Raw genomic sequence first — 18461 nt, 5'->3', positions numbered from 1 at the left:
TGCTTCAAAAAAGAAGGAAAATTTTCTTAAAAAGAAGTTCCACCTTCAAAACAAAAGTACACAAACCTGAACACAAGCTGTGCATTTGGAAGAATTTGCTCTAGTCTGCTGATATTTTTCACCCTGAAGCAGAGCACAGCTGGAGATGGATTGCTTGTGAAGACTTTAATAATTCCACTTGGAAATGATATTGTCATGTCACCAGTGATCTTCACAATACACCTGAAATTGGGATTTTGAAAATTTTAAATAGTTTAAGTAGGTGCTTTAATCTCCATTTAAGGCATATTTGGTTTTAAAAGGACTTTATATATGTTTATCATAATTATGAATGAATGATTTTTTCAGTTTACTTTTAAAAAATGATCCTATGTGAAATGGCATATTCAATACAAATGCAGGTATACTAATACTCCACTTCTTGTTTACCCAAACCATCCCCTGGCTATCCTGGAAGTTAACACTACCCCCACCGTGGCTACTTTTCCCCCTAAACTCCAGAGTACTGGACCTCAGGGTGGAAGTCAGGGGTAAATGTCCTCCTTGTTCCTTCCTGCCTCTTCCAACCCTATATCCCTTCTTCCGTCCTAAAAACCACCAGCTTGTTTTAAAACCCATTGCCATTGAACTATACTACTCTCTAGCCCATCCCTTTCATGTCATCTTTACTCCCTTTCATTTTCTGGAAATTTTAGCTCCTGATCCATTGTTAGTAGTAGTGGTACAGAGACAGACCATCATAAATTTTAGTGATTTCAATATCCATGCAGATACTCTCACTACAGAACTCCTACTCTACCTGACTCTGTATCCATACCTTCTGCTTTCCCGTTTCAACTGATGACCAGTCTATGCACCCGAGGCCAATCCTATCACTGTGTATGGAAGCACCTTTCCTCTTTCACACTGAAGGATTTCACTTGGTTCAATTTTTCCCATGAATACTGGATGTTTCCATCAGCATACAGACATGCTAAAATGAATAATAGCCTTAAAAAACACTAAATCAATAAAAATTCTCCTCTGATTCTACCATCTCTCTTCTGCTACTATACCCCATTTTTCTGCTTCCACTTAGAGCAATACATCCTGAAAGAGTTGTCTACATTTGCTCTCTCCAAATATAGTTGTCTATAATTTGCATCATGTCCTGTTCCTGAACTTCCATCAAGCAGGCTTTCATCTCCATCACTCTGCTAAAACTGGTCTTGTGAAGGTTACCAATGACCTCCAAATTGTCAATGGTCAGTGCTTTTTGACCTGTTAGTGGCATCAGATATAGCTTCACAACCTTCCTTCATGAAAGGGATTATTCACTTAGTTTCTGGGACACTGCTCTACTGGTCTTCTGCTCACTTCTCTTGTTGCATGCTATCTTAAAACTCCTTTGCTGGATCATTCTCATCATCCTGTTTCCTAAACAATGGAGGGGACCAGGACTTAGTTCTCATCAGATATCTTCTCTATTCTCTAAGGCCCCTGGCTTTAACTTATGTACAAATTAATGACAACTAAATATTTTATTCTCTATCCTGAATCTATGCCCTGAACTCCAGAATCATGCATTCAACTATCAACTCAATATCTCCACTAAATTGTCTTAGTACTTCAAACTTAGCAGTCTACTCAGTCACTAAATCTTGACAACTCTATTTTCAAAATATATTCAGAATCTGTTCACCATCTCATCTGCTAATACCCATATAGAAACCATCAACATCTCTCACCTGGACTTCTGTGGTTAACTCTCTCTCTGCATCTACTCTGACTCCTTCCAGTTTATTCTCTATATGACAGCCATAGTGCGCCTTCAAAAACATTAACCTCGTCACTCCACTGCTTAAAAGCCTTCACTGGCTTTCCACTGCACTCAAAATAAATTCCAAACTCCTTACCATCTATGATGCCCAACCTGAATTGGTCCCTCTACATAGGGCTTTATCTTTGACGACTCTCCTCCTTGCTGTTTCTTAAATGTGCCGAGAATGCTTCTACCTCAGTCCTTTACACTCACTGGAATGCTCTTCCCTGAGATACCTGCATGACTTACTCCTTAATGTCTTTCAAACATATTTAAAATAGTAGCCCTACCCGGCCAGGTGTGGCTCAGCAGCTGAGCACCGACCTATGATACATGAGATTGCAGTTCGATTCCCAGTCAGGGCACATGCCTGGGGCTGAGGGCTCAATCCCCAGCAGGGGGCATGCAGGAGGCAGCTGATCAGAGACTCATCATTGATGTTTCTGTCTCTCTCTCTTCCCCTCTCCCTCCCTTCCTCTCTCTAAAATCAATAAAGACATATATTTTTTAAAAATGATAATAATAAAATAAAATAAAATAAAATAAAATAAAATAAAATAAAATAAAATAAAATAATAAAATAAAATAAAATAAAATAAAATAAAATAAAATAAAATAAAATAAAATAAAATAAAATAAAATAGTAGCCCTCTATTGCAATTCTCCATCCCCTTACCCTGGTTTATTTTTCTTCATAGCATATATCAATACACCTAACTTTTCATACATAATATTATTCATTCCCTATACCTTCAGTCATCAAATATTTGAGTGCCTACTGTGTGTAAGGCTGTTACAAGTTTGCATTATTGTGAGAGAAATGGTTTCTTTATTAGTTTTCTCTCACAATAATGCAAGCTCAAAAGAGAAGTATTCTCAGCACTTATAACAAACAGTCTTACACATAGTAGGCACTCAAATATCTGAAGAATGAATAATGTTCCATGAAAAATAGGGGTGGCCATTTACCCAAATATCATTTTCTTAAAACAAGGTCTTGGATATTAAGCATGCATTCTAAGTCTCTCTCTTGCAAATGTCAGGCTTTCACAAAACATATATATTAGGCCAATATTCAGAGTTCTATCCCCATATAAAATATCATTCTGCTCTACAAATATGTAAAGCAACAGATGTGTCATAAAGCCTTGGCAAGAATGTAAATAAACCGGGGGGGAAACATCACTACTGCTGATTATACTGATTTAATTTGAAAGACAATCCTTAAATGACTATAGCAGGTAAACAAATATAAAACCCTAACCTACAAAGAATCAAAAATAACTTAAAATTTACCACCAAGCCCCTTCCACCCCACAACACACACACAGGTATTTGCATCTTTTTTAAACTAACTTGGTGGGATCTGCTCCTTTAAAGTAGGCATTAACAGATTCTGTAAGGGCGACTGCCACAGGTAAGGTGTCATGATTTCCAAGGCTGACGGGGCTGGGACCTCGTGACACACCTAGAATACATACAATTCATTTGTTAAATCCTACTAAAAAACATTACTAAATACCCAGACAGGTATATTCACAATGTTAGCTTGTCACAAATGACTCTATTACTGGTTTCAAAGATGCCGCAAGTAAAATCTGGAGGTTAAAAAGAGCAGATAATACAAAGGACAAAAAAGTGAGGAAAACATGTCACAATGACTTTTTCTTTTAAATGTAATGACACAGAAGGGTTGGGTTAAAGAATGTCAAAAGGAAAAGCCCTTTACCTGAAGAGCAAAAATTACTAAAATATGGCTTCAAAATCATTCAGATACTAAATTCTTTGAGATTCTGTCAATCACATACATCAATGCATTAAACTGGATTTTTGTATTTATTTTAAGTCTCTTTTACCTCTTCTTTCTCTAATACTTGTATTATATTCCCACATTGTCTCAATAAATGTAACTAATAACTTATTTTTAATAACTTTCCTGACATAAAGTTCACTCAGATAACTTTAGAGTAAAATAATAATAAAGCATAGTGTTTTAAAAGCATAATAAGCCTGGCTCAGTGTGGCTCAGTGGTTGAGGGTCAACCCAGGAACCAAACGATCATGGTTTGATTCCCGGTCAGGGCACATGCCCCAGCTGCAGGATTGATCCCCAGTAGGGGTGTGCAGGAGGCAGCCGATCAATGATGTTTCTCTCTCATCGATGTTTCTATTTCTCTGTTCCTCTTCCTTCCTCCCTCTCCAAAAATCAATAAAAACATATTTTTAATAAAAGAAATAAAAGCATAATAAAGTGTAAACAAAGTTAAATCTATGCATGTGTTCAAGTTGTTTTGTTTTTTCCAATGTAAATTAAGTATCTGGTTTACTTCATAAAAAAAATCCCTCAAAATAGTGCACTGCCTTTTTTCCCCCCACAAATGTCCTCTTGCCATTTATGCCTCCATTTAATATATGATGTAATGCAATTTGTAAAAATAAGTCAACAGGATAATTATTCATTCTTATTTTAAAAATGAATAACATAGGTCAACAAATAGCTCTAAAATTTGAATGTACGCTTTTGTTGCATAAATACTGCACAATTTTCACAGCCATCAAGTACTTTTATTTCAGAGGTGATTACCTACATGAAAGACTGAGTTACTTTTGATACGCTTAGAGGATTAATTCTGACAAAAATCAGTACTGGCTTTCTCTGCCTCACAACTAAAGCCGAGATCCTACAAATAGTAACAAAGATCTTTTGTTAGCTTTAGAGGCCAGGAAGATGTGGTATTTGAGAATTTGAAGGAATTTTGACTGAGAAAGTTCTTCACAGTTAGAAAAATACATGAGAACAAGAATTGCTGCTTCTACACCACTGGGAAAAGTAACCTCCCCCCAAACAAGACATCTTAAAATTTCAGGTGAAAATTAAAAATCCAATAGTATAAAAATTTATTCACAAAATCTCAATAGCTATTTTACTAGCCACTAATATGTGCCAGACACTTTGCTAAGGAGGCATGGGAAAATGATGCCTTAACTGACATACTCTTTCTGCTTCTCTCATAATCACTTTTTCTCTGGTTCCGATAGCTTTAGAGTTAAGATGTACTGACATTTCTCAATGTTGAGAGAAGAGCAGGGAGATGAAAGATAATGCAAAATTGTTGTTCTTATCACTGGGGATTTGATATCAATGGATCCTGTATAGCAACTGGACATTATTAGTACAAAACTGAGATAGTTAAACCTTAGAGTTATTCTTGATTTCTGAGACACCATACAATGCTGGAAAAGGAAAATTTAGATAACAAAGTATTTTAGATACACTTTAGGATCATTAGTTAACATATACATTTGCTTTTAATACAATACCTTGTGAAGTCTCACAGTGCTTTTCAATTTCAGAGAGTGTCCCAATCAAATTATCATCTTCTATCATATTTAAATAAAACAAAATATTGCAGGAAAAGAAAATACTTTCAAGAAACAGTAAGAATCAAAAATTTACATCTAAGCAAAGAGCTGGATAAGCATCATAATAAAGAAAATTTTTTAGGTAGACTTATAGAACCTTTGTTGTACAAAATCCACATACATCCTGCCTGCATCATCACAGTCACCTACCTACTGTGGTTCTATCTGCCACAATGAATCAAACTAAAAACTTATGTATCAACTCAATCAAAATTAAAGTTTCCATCACAAAGAGGAAAACTTCTAAATAATAGAGATAATGTAAAAGAACTAAAGCTAATTTTGGTACAGACCACCTGCCTGATTTCTAATAGGACTCCCATCTATGTATTTTATGATTAAAATGTAGATTCTGCAGAAACAAAAATTAACAAAACCACATGTACAAAAAGTAAGAAATTGCTGTTACAGCAAACACAAAGACAAACTTATTAGACATACTGTGTTTACATAAAGTTAAAAGATGGAAAAAATGCTATGTTCATAAAGGTATAATAAAATAAGATGGTAACATCATGTTCAGACATTTGGAAAGCAAATCACTTTTTATCTCATTTTAGTCTATATTATGCCATTTTTACAATGGCCACAGGCACAAGATGTATTTCTCCTGTGTGAGTTTTGACAAATCAAATTAAACATAATTAAATCAGCTTAATTAGGACTGTGATTCTCAAACTTAGCATGCATCAGAATTACTTCGAAGGCCTGTTCTAGGATTGCTAGCTCTACTCCCAGCATTCGATTTAAATGGTTGTATTTCTAGTAAGTTTCCAGGTGATGCAGACATATGCTGCAGGTCCAAGGACCACACTTTGAGCACTACTGAATTATGCTGAGTTATTACAAACCAGTGATGTACATTATCAAGGATAAACCCATTATTACTTAGAAGCAGCAGCAACAGGGACAGTTACAATTTTGATAAGAAGCTGATGCTCCCAAAACACAGCTGCTTTGTTTAAGCAGATTTGGGCTTTGTTGATTGTACTAACAGTGGGTGAGAAAGGTAATAAGAATTTGCAGGGAAAATTGGATAAAGGTATAACAGAAAAAACTCTTGGACAAAATCTAAATGGAATACTGAATTTGTTCAGTATTAGCTATGCCCTAATACCTACTTTTAAATCTTCGTGATTTAAATTCTTGTAGAAAAAATAATTTATTGCAAGTATAAAACCGTGTTTTTCATTGAATCAATTGTTTTTAAAATACAAATTTCCTTAAGAATGCAAGTATCAGTTCATAGTAGAAAGGGCTACATTGTATTGTGTTGTCAACCACAGTATTTTTCAGTCAGGAGCTTATAAATGTGATGCATTCTCTTTTTTTACTTACAGGTTATATTCAATGTTATTTTGTATTAGTTTCAGGTAAACTTGATGCATTAACAGAGCTAACCATGGTTAAAATTCTCCTAGTTAGACAATATAAACTGTGAACAAGAAAAGGAAAATGTGACTAGTTTGATAATGCCAGGTGTGTTTCCAGAAAACCCAAATTCCTAACGTTATATTTATCACCAGCCCATTAAACAAACAACAACAAATCCTCAGCCTGATGAAACTTTGGATGCTAACTTTCACCTGTAACCAATGATAATCCCTTACCGACTGTTGGAGTATTGGCAGCACTTAATGAAGCAGAAGATGAGATAGAGGAAGAACTTTCTGCCCTGGCTAAAGGAGCAGCAGGAGGTGGGCTGGTACTGGAAGTGACAGGTGGGCTGAATGGCCTGGGCTTAAAGACAAAAAGTTATCAAAATGGTAAAACAATTTCTCCATTATCAGAAAAAGATGATTAGATACCAAGTAAGTTTCATTTTAATATACTAAACCAAATTTATTACGTGAATTTCTTATAACTCAAAATTCCTAATTCCTAATGTTATATCTATCACCAGCCTATTAAACAAACAACAACAAATCCTCAGCCTGATGAAACTTAGGATGCTAACTTTCACCTGTAACCAACGATAATCCCTTACCGACTGTTGGGAGTATTGGCAGAGATGCCATAAGTCAGATTAGTTTTGAGAATATATTAAAAGCTGAAAAGGTTATTTTAAAATAATGCTGTCAAGAGAATCTTTGTACATAAAACATTTTCTGTGTTTCAAAAAGTACGGTTAAGATAGATTCTCAGAAGTTAAATGATTCAACAGTATGAAGGTTTTCCACACCTACTGCTAAACTGCTTCCCAAAAGGGTTACTGAGTTTACTCTACTGCTTATAAATACAAGAAAATATTTCTCTGCACCCTTGCCAGCTATAAATGGATGGGCCTTAGTAGAAGGAGAAAATAATACAACTTTTAGCCACTTTGATAGAGTTTTAAAAATCGGCATTTTCCCTTTTATGAGTTGTACGTATTAGCTCTGATTTAATCTTGGGAGGACTTAGTATTACCTGAGCTTTCACTAACCCTTTACTTTATTTGCTGCAAATATTTTCCCCCTAAATATTGCTTGTCCTTCATTTTGGGTGCTTACAAATGTCCATATTTTCCTTTATAATTCATTTTAATACTTCCTCATTGAGAAAGTTACCACCATATGGTTTTGAGAAAAGTCTTAATTTTACTGTCTTCCCACTTTTCTAATTTAACACAAAAACAAATATGAAAAACATTATTCCAATTCATTTATCTTTTACCATAGTAAATAAAAGTTTTCCTTCTAAAATCTGAATTGTTCCAATAATACATTAGCAATAATTCCTAAGGTGTTTCACTTTTTAAAATAAGGCATATTTCACTTACTTAAAAATAACCTTTTCCTGTTTATAAAAGAATTAAACAAATATAATATTTATTTAGTGCCTACTATGTATCAGGCCATGGGTTAGGTACAGTGAATTAAACACTGTTCCTGTCCTCATATATTTAAGGGACTTGAAAAACAAAAGGCAAAAACAAACAAACCCTATAAATGTTCATACAATAAAACTAGTCAACTCTTCATTGTATAAATAAAATTTACAGATACAAACTTTTATGAAAATTAGAAAGTACTGCCCAAAGTGTTTTACAATTAGTAAACCCCCACCCACTTAACTATTTTTAAACTATTAGCTAGTTCCAAAGAATGGCTTTTTGATGACTCATTATTATAAAAAATAAGTTGAAAAGCTACAGCAAGGCAGAAAAATGCAGTTGTGTATGTATACAGATTGGGGTACTGCAAGATAAGAAGCCAAATAAATATTAAATTCAACAGCTGATTTGAAACTAACAAGTTTGGGAAAAGTCTTGAAATCAAGACTTTTACTGTGAGGGACATTTCTCCTGTGGCAACAAGGCCTCATGACCAATATAATGTGGCTGCATTCCTACAATCTATAATTTAGAATCTGCCTTTTACACATTTTTAGGAAGAGGCAAAAACAGCTCTTTTCCCAAGTGGTTTCTGCTTGTTTTGGAGCATCACTGTCTGGTACAGTAGTAGACACTGGCACTTGAAATGAGGCAAGTCCAAATATGAGATGAGCATCAACTATAAAATACACAATGGGTTTTGAAGACTTAACATAAACGTAAAAAGAATGTAAACTCTCAGTAATTTTTATATTTATTACATGTTAAATTGATATATTTTGTATATGAAGTAAAACACAATATATTTCATTGTTTTTACTTTTTTATGTGGCTACTAGAACATTTAAAATTATGTATGTTGCCTGCATTACATTTCTATTGGACAGCACTGCTTCAAAACAGTGGTCCTCAAACATTAGCATGCATCAGAATCACTTGGAGGGCCTGTAAAAATAGTTGCTGGGCCAGAATTTCTGATTTGTCTGGGGTGAAGCCAGAGACAGTGAATTTCTACTAAGTTTCCAAGAGATGCTAATGCGGCTTCTGGTCTTGGGACCACACTTTGAGAGCCACAGCTCAAGATCAATGAGGGGTTCTCTGTAGGGGTGTGGGGAAGGTGTGGTTATAGACCTTCTGACAAAAGTGCACATACAAGCATGCAAGAAAAAGAGCACCCAAATGTACAGCTGGAGAGAATTCAAATCAGCATAACCTTTTGAATAAGCAACAGAGCAACAATTATCAAGAGTCTTAAAAATGTGCACACCATTTAGCTCATGGATTTTGCTTTAAAATTTTTACTAAGACAGTAATGTCTGCAAAGAAGTAAACATAAGGATATTCATTAAGACACTATTTATAATGGAAACTTGGAAATGAACTAAATGTCAAATAAAGAAATTACTAAAAATTTTTTGGAAATTTAATGCTGGCAATAGTGTAGAAGATCAAGCATTTATGCTATGCAGCCAATTCAAATGGTGCTCCTTGAAGCCTGTAGAGAGTGCTTTCTAGAAAGCTCTCAAGGCCGGGGCAGAAAGTGAAGGGTGATGTGAAGGGTTCAACTACACAAGTCCCGCTTTTACTTATTTAACAGACTTAACAATGTTAAAGTTATCTGATAAAGAATTCTACCACTTTAATTCTTTAATTCTATGTAATTCATGATATAAAATTCCCAAAATACTTTCAAGAGAACAAAAACTATGTAAGAAAAGACTTTTTACTTAAAAAATATACACATACCATTTATAGCAACTATCTTTTTGAGCAGTTATTTTCACTTGACAAAGTTCTAGGTGCTTTACATACACGTATTAACTTAAGTATCACAACAACCTATTATCATTATACCCATTTTACCAATAAGGAAACTGAGATTCCAAATACATAACCTACCTAATGTTGCTCAGGTAATTAGTGGCTAATAGACTTGTGCTTGTAACAATTATATTTTACTACCTCTGAATAAACAAGTACCATGCATTCAAAAAATAATGAAAGGATATATATAAAAATGTTAACAGTAGTTACTCTTTGGTAAAATATAGAAGGAATTTTTATGTTCTTTGTGTGTTTTCTCCATTTTCCAAATTTTACAACAAGCATTGCTTTTGTAATCAGGAAAACACCCACATTATTAAGATATAATTTTTATATTACTTAAATAATAACCATCTCCTTAGCAGCTGGTATTTAGTCTTTCTTTTCACTTCCACTAAGTCTGTTCATTGAGGGTAAAAGAAAGATGTCACCATTTCAACACATGGTGCTCAAGCCTTTTCATTTAGTCATGAAACGTCTTCTACTATGTACCACGTGACAGGTATTATACAAACAATTAAGGATATGAAATTGGCTATGGCATAGTCCAGTACGGGAGATGTATGCAAAGAAAGTATGGCTGGTGAGGGGGAAAAAGAGAAGTACAATGTGATTTGTGCACAGTGAGAAATATAGGCCAAATATATGAGTATAAGGAAGAAAATGATTAAATCCACTGAGGGAGAAGTAATGATAAAAGAGGGCTTTATCTACGTGGTGATATTTAACAGGGTCTAAAAGAAAACTGAGGAGCATTTCAGATGGGGGGGGCATGATAAGATATGGGCAGATAAAAGAGCATGATGTGTTTGCGGAACAGTAGAAAGTTTCAAGTGGCTGGAACCTAGGATGCAAAGAGGAGAAAGTTGGACAGTTAGTCTGATAACGCAAATGGTTGAGCAAGATAGACCGTTAGTCTGGTTAACGCAGGCAGTGCATCAAAAGCCTTGTACATGCAGCTAAAACATTCAACCACATGAATTATGGGGAAACAGTGGATACGTATATCAGGAGAAAAAGATTAAGCTTGACTTCCAGAAATTTAATTCTGTCGATTAGATCAGAGGCAAGAAGACTGGATTGGGAGAGCCTCACTCTGAATAGAACCCATAAAATGTCTTTCATTATCTGACAACTTTTGAAGACCAATGCTTTTTTCTTTTTTACAGCAATATGTACTCAATATGGACAAGTCAATTAAGTGATGTGTATTACAGTCTCCTTATATACAAAATAAAGAAAGCTGAACTAGGTGTCCTCCAGGACTCTCCTGGCAAAATATTTCTAAGGCCTAAGAACCATCTTTTCCTTAATATTTGACTTTTAAGCAGAATTATAAAAAACTGCTTCTCAGCTCTGAAACACTGAGTACTGAGTAGTATTTTTATAATGTGCCAACTTTCTCAGGAAATCTTTTTCCTCCTAAACAATGTCTTGCTCCACGGGTATGATAATGAGGTAGGATGGGGGAGTGAAGGAAGTGTTGTTTGGGAAAAGACTCCAGTAGAAAATTCCAAACATTTAACTGTAAAGGGGCATAAAGAAATATAACATTGGCATAAAGAAATATATCATTTGCATCTTAAATGAAATAGTTATAATTTTTTAAAAAAAGAGAAACACATGAGTACATACTATTTCATTAATCCCACTGAGTTTGCCTGAAGTAAGCTTTGGTCTGGAAGCAGGCCTTGGAGGTGGGACAATGGTGCCTACAGAAAGAGGAGTTGTGGGCCTGGCTGGTAGGGGAAAAAGAAAATTTGAGAAAATCATTAGTATGTAGCAATCCTTACATAAAGACATTCTATTATAGAGGAACTGCTAGGATTCAAAGCTCATTTTTCAGGAGTTTTTAAAAATGTAAGTATAGATATTTGGTGAAATACTGAGAGCCTATCAAATATTCTTTTTTCGAAGCTACTAATATTATCACTGGGGGAAAAAATCATTAAATTTTCAATAAAACTGACACAGAAATTGTATTCTAGTTTCAATTATACATATAAAAATTAAATCTGATAAGTTAACTGGTGTAAACAAATAATTTAAGGCCTAAGCCTTTAGTTTATTTCCCATATACCTACTTTACAGACAGTTAATGCAAGATCAAGCCTTTGAAACAAAACCTTCAAAATAGGAACATGAACTCTAAATGAAAACACTTACCTTTAAAACTGTAATTCAACTTTTAAATTGAACCACATTATAATATTTTTGTAACTTTTTTGTGTGATGAAAGTATTAAAATTATTTTTTAAATTTCCCTAATTATTCTAATTCACTTTTGTTAAGTGTTGAAATAATATCTTAGCTTTCCCTAAATCCTTTATAAATTTAATGTTCACCATTTTTCAACATCAGTTGCAAATTTTGCAATTTTATGAATCAGAAATATTAACCTCAGTATTCCTAATTAAAAATAACTCTCTTCATGGTAGAAATTAATGAATGGAATTCAAGTGTGCACCATTCAAAAGTCACATAATTCAGAGACTGAAGAATATAGTATGGATGGGAAGAAATACATTTCAGTAAGTTTTTAAGTTTATAGATGTGTAAAGTTAAAAATACGTCAATAGGCCTAAGTATATCCATGGGGAGACAAAAGGTAAAGCTAAGGACACTTGGTCAGCGATAGTGGAGTGGAGGCATGAAAAGGAAGAACATGGAAGTGGTAGGAAGTAACCTAAAGAAAAAAGGGAGTCGACAGGAGTAAAAAAAAGGGAGTCGACAGTGAAAGTAAATGCCATGGGGGTATGCAATCTTTAGAAAGCATATCATATGAAGGGATAAAAGTTGTGAGCATCTTTTAGGCTACTTGAAGAAAACAGTAGAAAGCTGGTAAGAAATCAAGTTTAGTTTCTAAGGCTGCTGCCCTTTTCCAGTCAGCAGCAGCTCTTCCATGCTGCATTCCTACTTAAGCCATACACTAGGAGGAATGTGCACCAACCTGAGGACCATATCTCTTCCCTGTGCTATACACATTTACTTTAAAGACATGTTCGTTATCAATGAAATCAGCACTGGCCAATACGCAAATTATTTCAAACTTGTGAAGGCCTAACATAATAGACACTTACACCTGAAACTTCATTACTGATCAATCAAGTGACTTCTCCAAATGGCACTTATCCTGACTCAAAACCAAGCATAGTAGAAGTGTGAAGTTCACCTTCCTCAAATAATCAGAAATTGTTGTTTGAGGAAAGCCAGTAAAACTTACTAACACCATTGTTTATAAATGAATCTATTAATTATAAATTCACAATAAATTTATACATTATAAATGAATCTATCTGCACATGCCAATTAGGTACTGCTTCTGAAGCTTTTGAAAGAGATTATTACAATTGTTTATAAGCTTAAGTGTCTTAATTGTGGTTTTTTGGTAGTGGTGGTGGTGATGGTGATGCTCACTTCCAAGAAATATCCATTAGATGCAGTATATGAAGAAATAAGAAGTGGCCTCTAAAGGATAAAAACATAGCAGATAGGAGCTAATCTACCTCTGTCCTCTGACAATGCCTACGGAGAATAGACAAGGAATGTTTCCCATACCATTCTTTATCTGAACAAAAAAAGACACTAATCTAGACTCCAGAAGCAATGATAAAGATGCAGAACAAAAATCAACAACGCTATTAGCTTCTTCTGTCAGTAATTTTTCAGGACGTGATATTATGGAAAAGGCTACTTTGATCCACAGAGATACAGTTGTTGGGAGATCTCTTATCCAAAGCATCAGGAAACCCAAAAGGTATGTTCAGCTTTCCAGTACAATCTCTGGAATGCTGTCTGAGCTACACTGGAGAGATGAACTTCTAACAAGTTCATCAATAAAGGAAATCCACTGACTTTGTGACCATGAAGCAAAAGGAAACTTACGGGTTCTCTCTGGTGGTGCTATTCATCACTGTGTAACAATAATAATCTCTTTCAATGTCACTAATATTCTTTGAAAAGCAAAATAATTTATGACATTATTTTTCAGACTATATAAAGGTTAAAAATACATACCAAAGTGAATTTTAAAACTAGCCAAAGGTTAATAAATGCTTTATCATATCCTAGCTACTAAACAGCAAATGACCACTGAACAAAAACACATCACTTTTTAACCTGAAACCGAAAGTGATATGGGTAAAACATTCTTTAGACAGGAACAAGAGGAAGAGAGCTTCTTTGAAAATGAAGAGGCTGTGCTAAAGAAAACAGTGAGAAACAAAGAGCAGAGTTACAAATATAACTAAAGCCTCTGTGATATCAATGAGAAATTTCTTATTAAAGTTTTGAAAAAGTTTATAAAAGAGTATTAACAAAATTGAAAAACACTGCTTAGGACCCTCTTCATTCTAAATATAAAACATCATTCCGACATTCCCACTAAACAAAAAAGAGATCCTAACAACAACTTCAGTTTTACCTGCACAATTTTAGTTTCCTTGTACAACCTATTAGTAAAGTTATTTTTAGAAAACTAATTAGTAACAAATGCCCTTTGAGAAAAGCTATAATGACACTTCTGAATACGTTCAACTATCTACTGACTATTTCTTGCTGTTTTACAAATATTAGGTACAGATCACTTTCCCTTGAAAATTCCAACTTGTTTCAGGTTAAGGTTGTCTAAAGTACAATTTAAAAAATTAAAAATATATAAGTTTCTAAATGGTCTCATTTTAAATACTAGTGTTTATTTTATTAATAGTAAAATGTTTCAACAAGGCTTACTGTTTTGTTAATCTGCCGTAGTGCAAATGATTTTAGCAGTAGTAAGACCCAGGTTTGAATCTATGCTTCATCATTTCTTAGGTACAAGATCTTAGAGAAGAATTCCTGATCATCTCTGAGCTTTACTTTTTTCATTTATAAAATTGGGACAATAAAAACAACTTCATGCAGCAGTTAATGAGGTGAAATTAAATAACGTGTGTAGCTCCTAGCAAAGTGACATAGCAGAAAGTCAGTGGACAATAGATTCAAGTTCTTTCCCCACAGTGCCAGCACTCCCTTAACCCCGAATACTATAGGTATGGCATTTCCAAAATCCCAGAGAAGGTTGAAGATTAATTTAAAGAAATTTTATTTTCGATCTTTGAACAAGCAGTGGTTTTATTAAACATGCATTTTTCTTTTTTCTTTTTTTAAATATATCTTTATTGACTTCAGGCAGAGGAAAGGAGAGGAAGAGAGAGAGAGAAACATCAATGATGAGTCATTGATCAAGCCCGCAACCTGGGCACGTGCCCTGACTGGGAATCGAACCCTGATCGCCTGGATCCTAGGTCGACGCTCAACCTCTAAGCCACGCCCGGCTGGGCTAAACATGCATTTTTGATGCCTGCTTTGAGTGTTGGCAAATGGGATTTTATATTTTGAAGAAAAGAGAAAACTTAACATATTCTTGTCAAAATAACTAAAAAGCAATCATCAAGTCCTTTCAGATGTTGCTTGGGAAATGCTAAAACCTTTCTGGAAAGCAGTTTGGCAATAAGTATCAATGAGCAATCTTGTGACTCATAAATCTTATATTGATAAATTATTATAAGGATATTATGAGACGTGCACAAAATTTGTTATATTCATGAATGTTCATAATATTAGAAAATGCAACTTAAATGTCCATCAAGAAAGCACTGGTTGCCCGGCTGGCATGGCTCAGTGGTTGAGCATCAACCTAGGATCCAGGAGATCGAGGTTCGATTCCCAGTCAGGGCACATGCCTGGGTTGCGGGCTCCATCCCCAGCAGGGATCGTGCAGGAGGCAGCCGATCAATGACTTTCATTGATATTTCTAGCTCTCTCCCTCTCCCTTCCTCTCTCTGAAATCGATAAAGACATATTAAAAAAAAAAAAAAGCAAGCACTTGGTTACATTAATGCACATCTATACAGGTGAATTTTATCTATAAACAATAAGATTACTTGGGCATTACAATGGGAGTGATGCCTAGACATAAATATATAAATGGGGGGGGGGGGGACAGGACCTATTGATGTTTGATAAATTTTCATTGTTTAGGCCATAGGGTCTTTAAGCTAAATTAACAAAACCAGTAAAAAATCAGAGGACAAGTTAAAAATTTTTTTTATCATTAAGTACAATGATAAGTAATGAACAAATCATTAGAAAAACTACTGAATTCTTCAGTATAAAATACGTGTGTGTGTGTGTGTGTGTGTGTGTGTGTGTGTACATATTTACCTGATGATGATGAAGTGAGTGACGCTGAAGAAGATGGGTCAAGAGGAAGTCCACCAAACAGGGGGTCCCAAGCAAGTAAATCACTGGTCCCTTTCCTACCATAATATTTTAAAAATAAAGATTTTAATAAAGGAATATTTTATCAGTATGAAAGCTAATCACTATCATTTTGCAGAATTATAATAGCTCAACATATATAAAGCTGAATGTTCTGCCAATAGAATAGATGAAGAAACTTAACAAATTTAATAAACCAATTTGTTAACTACTATAAGCAGAATCTACAGTAACAATGTGTGAAGATGGTAGGGAGAGGGTAGAAGATTCCTCCCCACTGATCACACCTTGTCATACTCTTAATAATCTTAGGGGCTGTCAGAATGGAAATAATAATTTCAGCTTTACAAATGAAAAAAAGCAGCACTGAGTCTCTAAATGAGCTGCTTAAGGACACACAGCTACTTAATTCTACAACAATGTCAGATCTTAAGTGATGAAATCTGGTGGAGATTTTATAAGGTCATACTTATTTTAAAAGAAAAAGGGTAAAGGGTGTTTTTTTAAAGTATTTCTCACGGACATAAGTAAACCCAACACTTGATATAAACTTCACAGATCTGATCACTGCAGTAGATTATGCAAGAGCAACTCTCCCTGGGCAAGTCACTGCCTGGGACACTAAGGCGGTCTAGTGAAGTATCTGGGGCAGACATGCCTTTTTGTGAGACATGACCAAGACTATGGACAAACTCATCAAGGGAATCAACATTCTAGTTTCAAAAAACTCACTGTGCTGCATAACCAAAGATTTTCCTCCACTGACCTCTTGGAATCCACTGTACTGGTTTCAACATCTGGCTCTTTAAAACAAACTTTTATATAAATATAACCTCTAGGATCTTGAAGCACCTGACCTTAGCTACGACCTATTTTTTTTTTAATTATTTTTTTCCAGCTTTATTGAGGTACACTTGAGGGGGGAAAAAATGTATATATTTAAGGTATAAGCAAAAAGATTAATCCCCATTAAAACAATATTTTAATGCATCAAACTGCCATTATTTTTTTAAATATATTTTTTTAAATCTTAGAAAACAGGCCCACTATATAATAAAAATGTTACAATGATCTATAGGCACATATCTAGTATCTCAACATGCACCTACATGGACACACCCTACATCATGCATGATAAAGCCTAGAATTACAATTGCATAGGATTCCTAAAGACGAAGTTTAAAATACTCTAAAACTAGTGCCTAGCTTGAAAAGTATCAAATAACTTTAAACCATTTATTATTTAATTATCTATTAATTAAACCTACTTTTACTCACACACAAAAATTAAAAGAAAGTATTCTTATTGGTAGATACAGAAATGAAAAAGGAACATGCAACATTGGCTTAAAATATTTTTTCTTTTTAACAGCTGGCAACAAGCTTTCTAGCCCTCTCCTTTTTCAACTTGAGACATTTCCTTACTTTGAAGTTGATGAAGTATACAAGGTCACAGCCAAAATTGAAGGGAAAATTTTCATGAAAATAACTAGCTGAAATACAGACATATATGAACTTGGGATATTATTGTTTATTTAGAAGCAGTGAGACCATCAAGGCCAAATACAACTGAATGGATTTTTTTTTTAATTATTATAAAAATATTGCCCAATGAGAAATAATTAAAACAATGAAAAATTCCACATGACATCTAACAGCTTAAGAAACAGGATAATTCACAACACCCTACTGGAATGGAAACTTGCAGAGATAATAAAATTCTAGAAAACAAGACAAAGGATACTTAAAATTTAAAGGTAGTGGGGAGGAAAGAATAAAAAGGTGGAAGAAACAGGATTTTTAGGGCAGTCATACTATTCTGAATCATTCTACAATGGTGGAAATGTCATTATACATTTGTAAAAACTCAAAGGATGTACAACAACAAGAGTAAATCTAAGTGTAAACCATGGACTTTGGGTAATAATGATGTGTCAATGTAGGTGCATTAATTGTAACAAATGTACTATCTGATTAAGGATTCTGAGCATATGTAGGGGCAGAGTATATGCAAAAACTCTGTACATTCCACTCAATTTTGCTATGACCCTAAAATACTCTAAAAAAATATTTTTTTTAAAAATTTAAACATGGGACTTACTCATTGCATGCAGCAGATGGTTTCAATTTTGTTAACTCTTCACCTAATTAAAAATTATCTCATTACTAAAAACAATTAAAAAATTCTGGAATTCATAAGATATACATAATTTAAACTGTGAAAAGAAAAATAAACATTTAACAAGTTTTCTATTGTGAATATTAAAATAATAACTGAATTTCTGATAAATCTTTATGTCTTCTAATATCTTTTGCGATAAATGATTTAAGTCAAAT

The 18461-nt window shown here is 34.2% G+C and overlaps 1 protein-coding gene across 2 annotated transcripts in view; it reads right to left on the bottom strand.

Annotated features, from left to right (window-relative positions):
* The window catches only part of FCHO2 (FCH and mu domain containing endocytic adaptor 2), a 102314-nt gene that overhangs the window by 12263 nt on the left and 71590 nt on the right, over positions 1–18461 (bottom strand). Inside the window, exons 16-22 of one of the 2 annotated variants that reach the window (XM_016214432.2) lie at positions 18226–18268; positions 16068–16162; positions 11499–11602; positions 6835–6964; positions 5123–5182; positions 3158–3269; positions 67–222 (exon numbers count right to left, since the gene is read on the bottom strand). In XM_016214432.2, coding sequence (XP_016069918.2) covers positions 67–222; positions 3158–3269; positions 5123–5182; positions 6835–6964; positions 11499–11602; positions 16068–16162; positions 18226–18268 — 700 coding nt within the window. The remainder of the gene's footprint in view (positions 1–66; positions 223–3157; positions 3270–5122; positions 5183–6834; positions 6965–11498; positions 11603–16067; positions 16163–18225; positions 18269–18461) is intronic. The other variant, XM_016214433.2, reaches the window with a different exon arrangement.

This window comes from Miniopterus natalensis, chromosome 3 (assembly GCF_054644295.1).
Source record: "Miniopterus natalensis isolate mMinNat1 chromosome 3, mMinNat1.hap1, whole genome shotgun sequence".
NCBI classification, from domain to species: Eukaryota; Metazoa; Chordata; class Mammalia; order Chiroptera; family Miniopteridae; genus Miniopterus; species Miniopterus natalensis.
The sequence above is the reverse complement of the archived record's forward strand: the minus strand, read 5'-3'. Positions and strand labels throughout refer to the sequence as shown.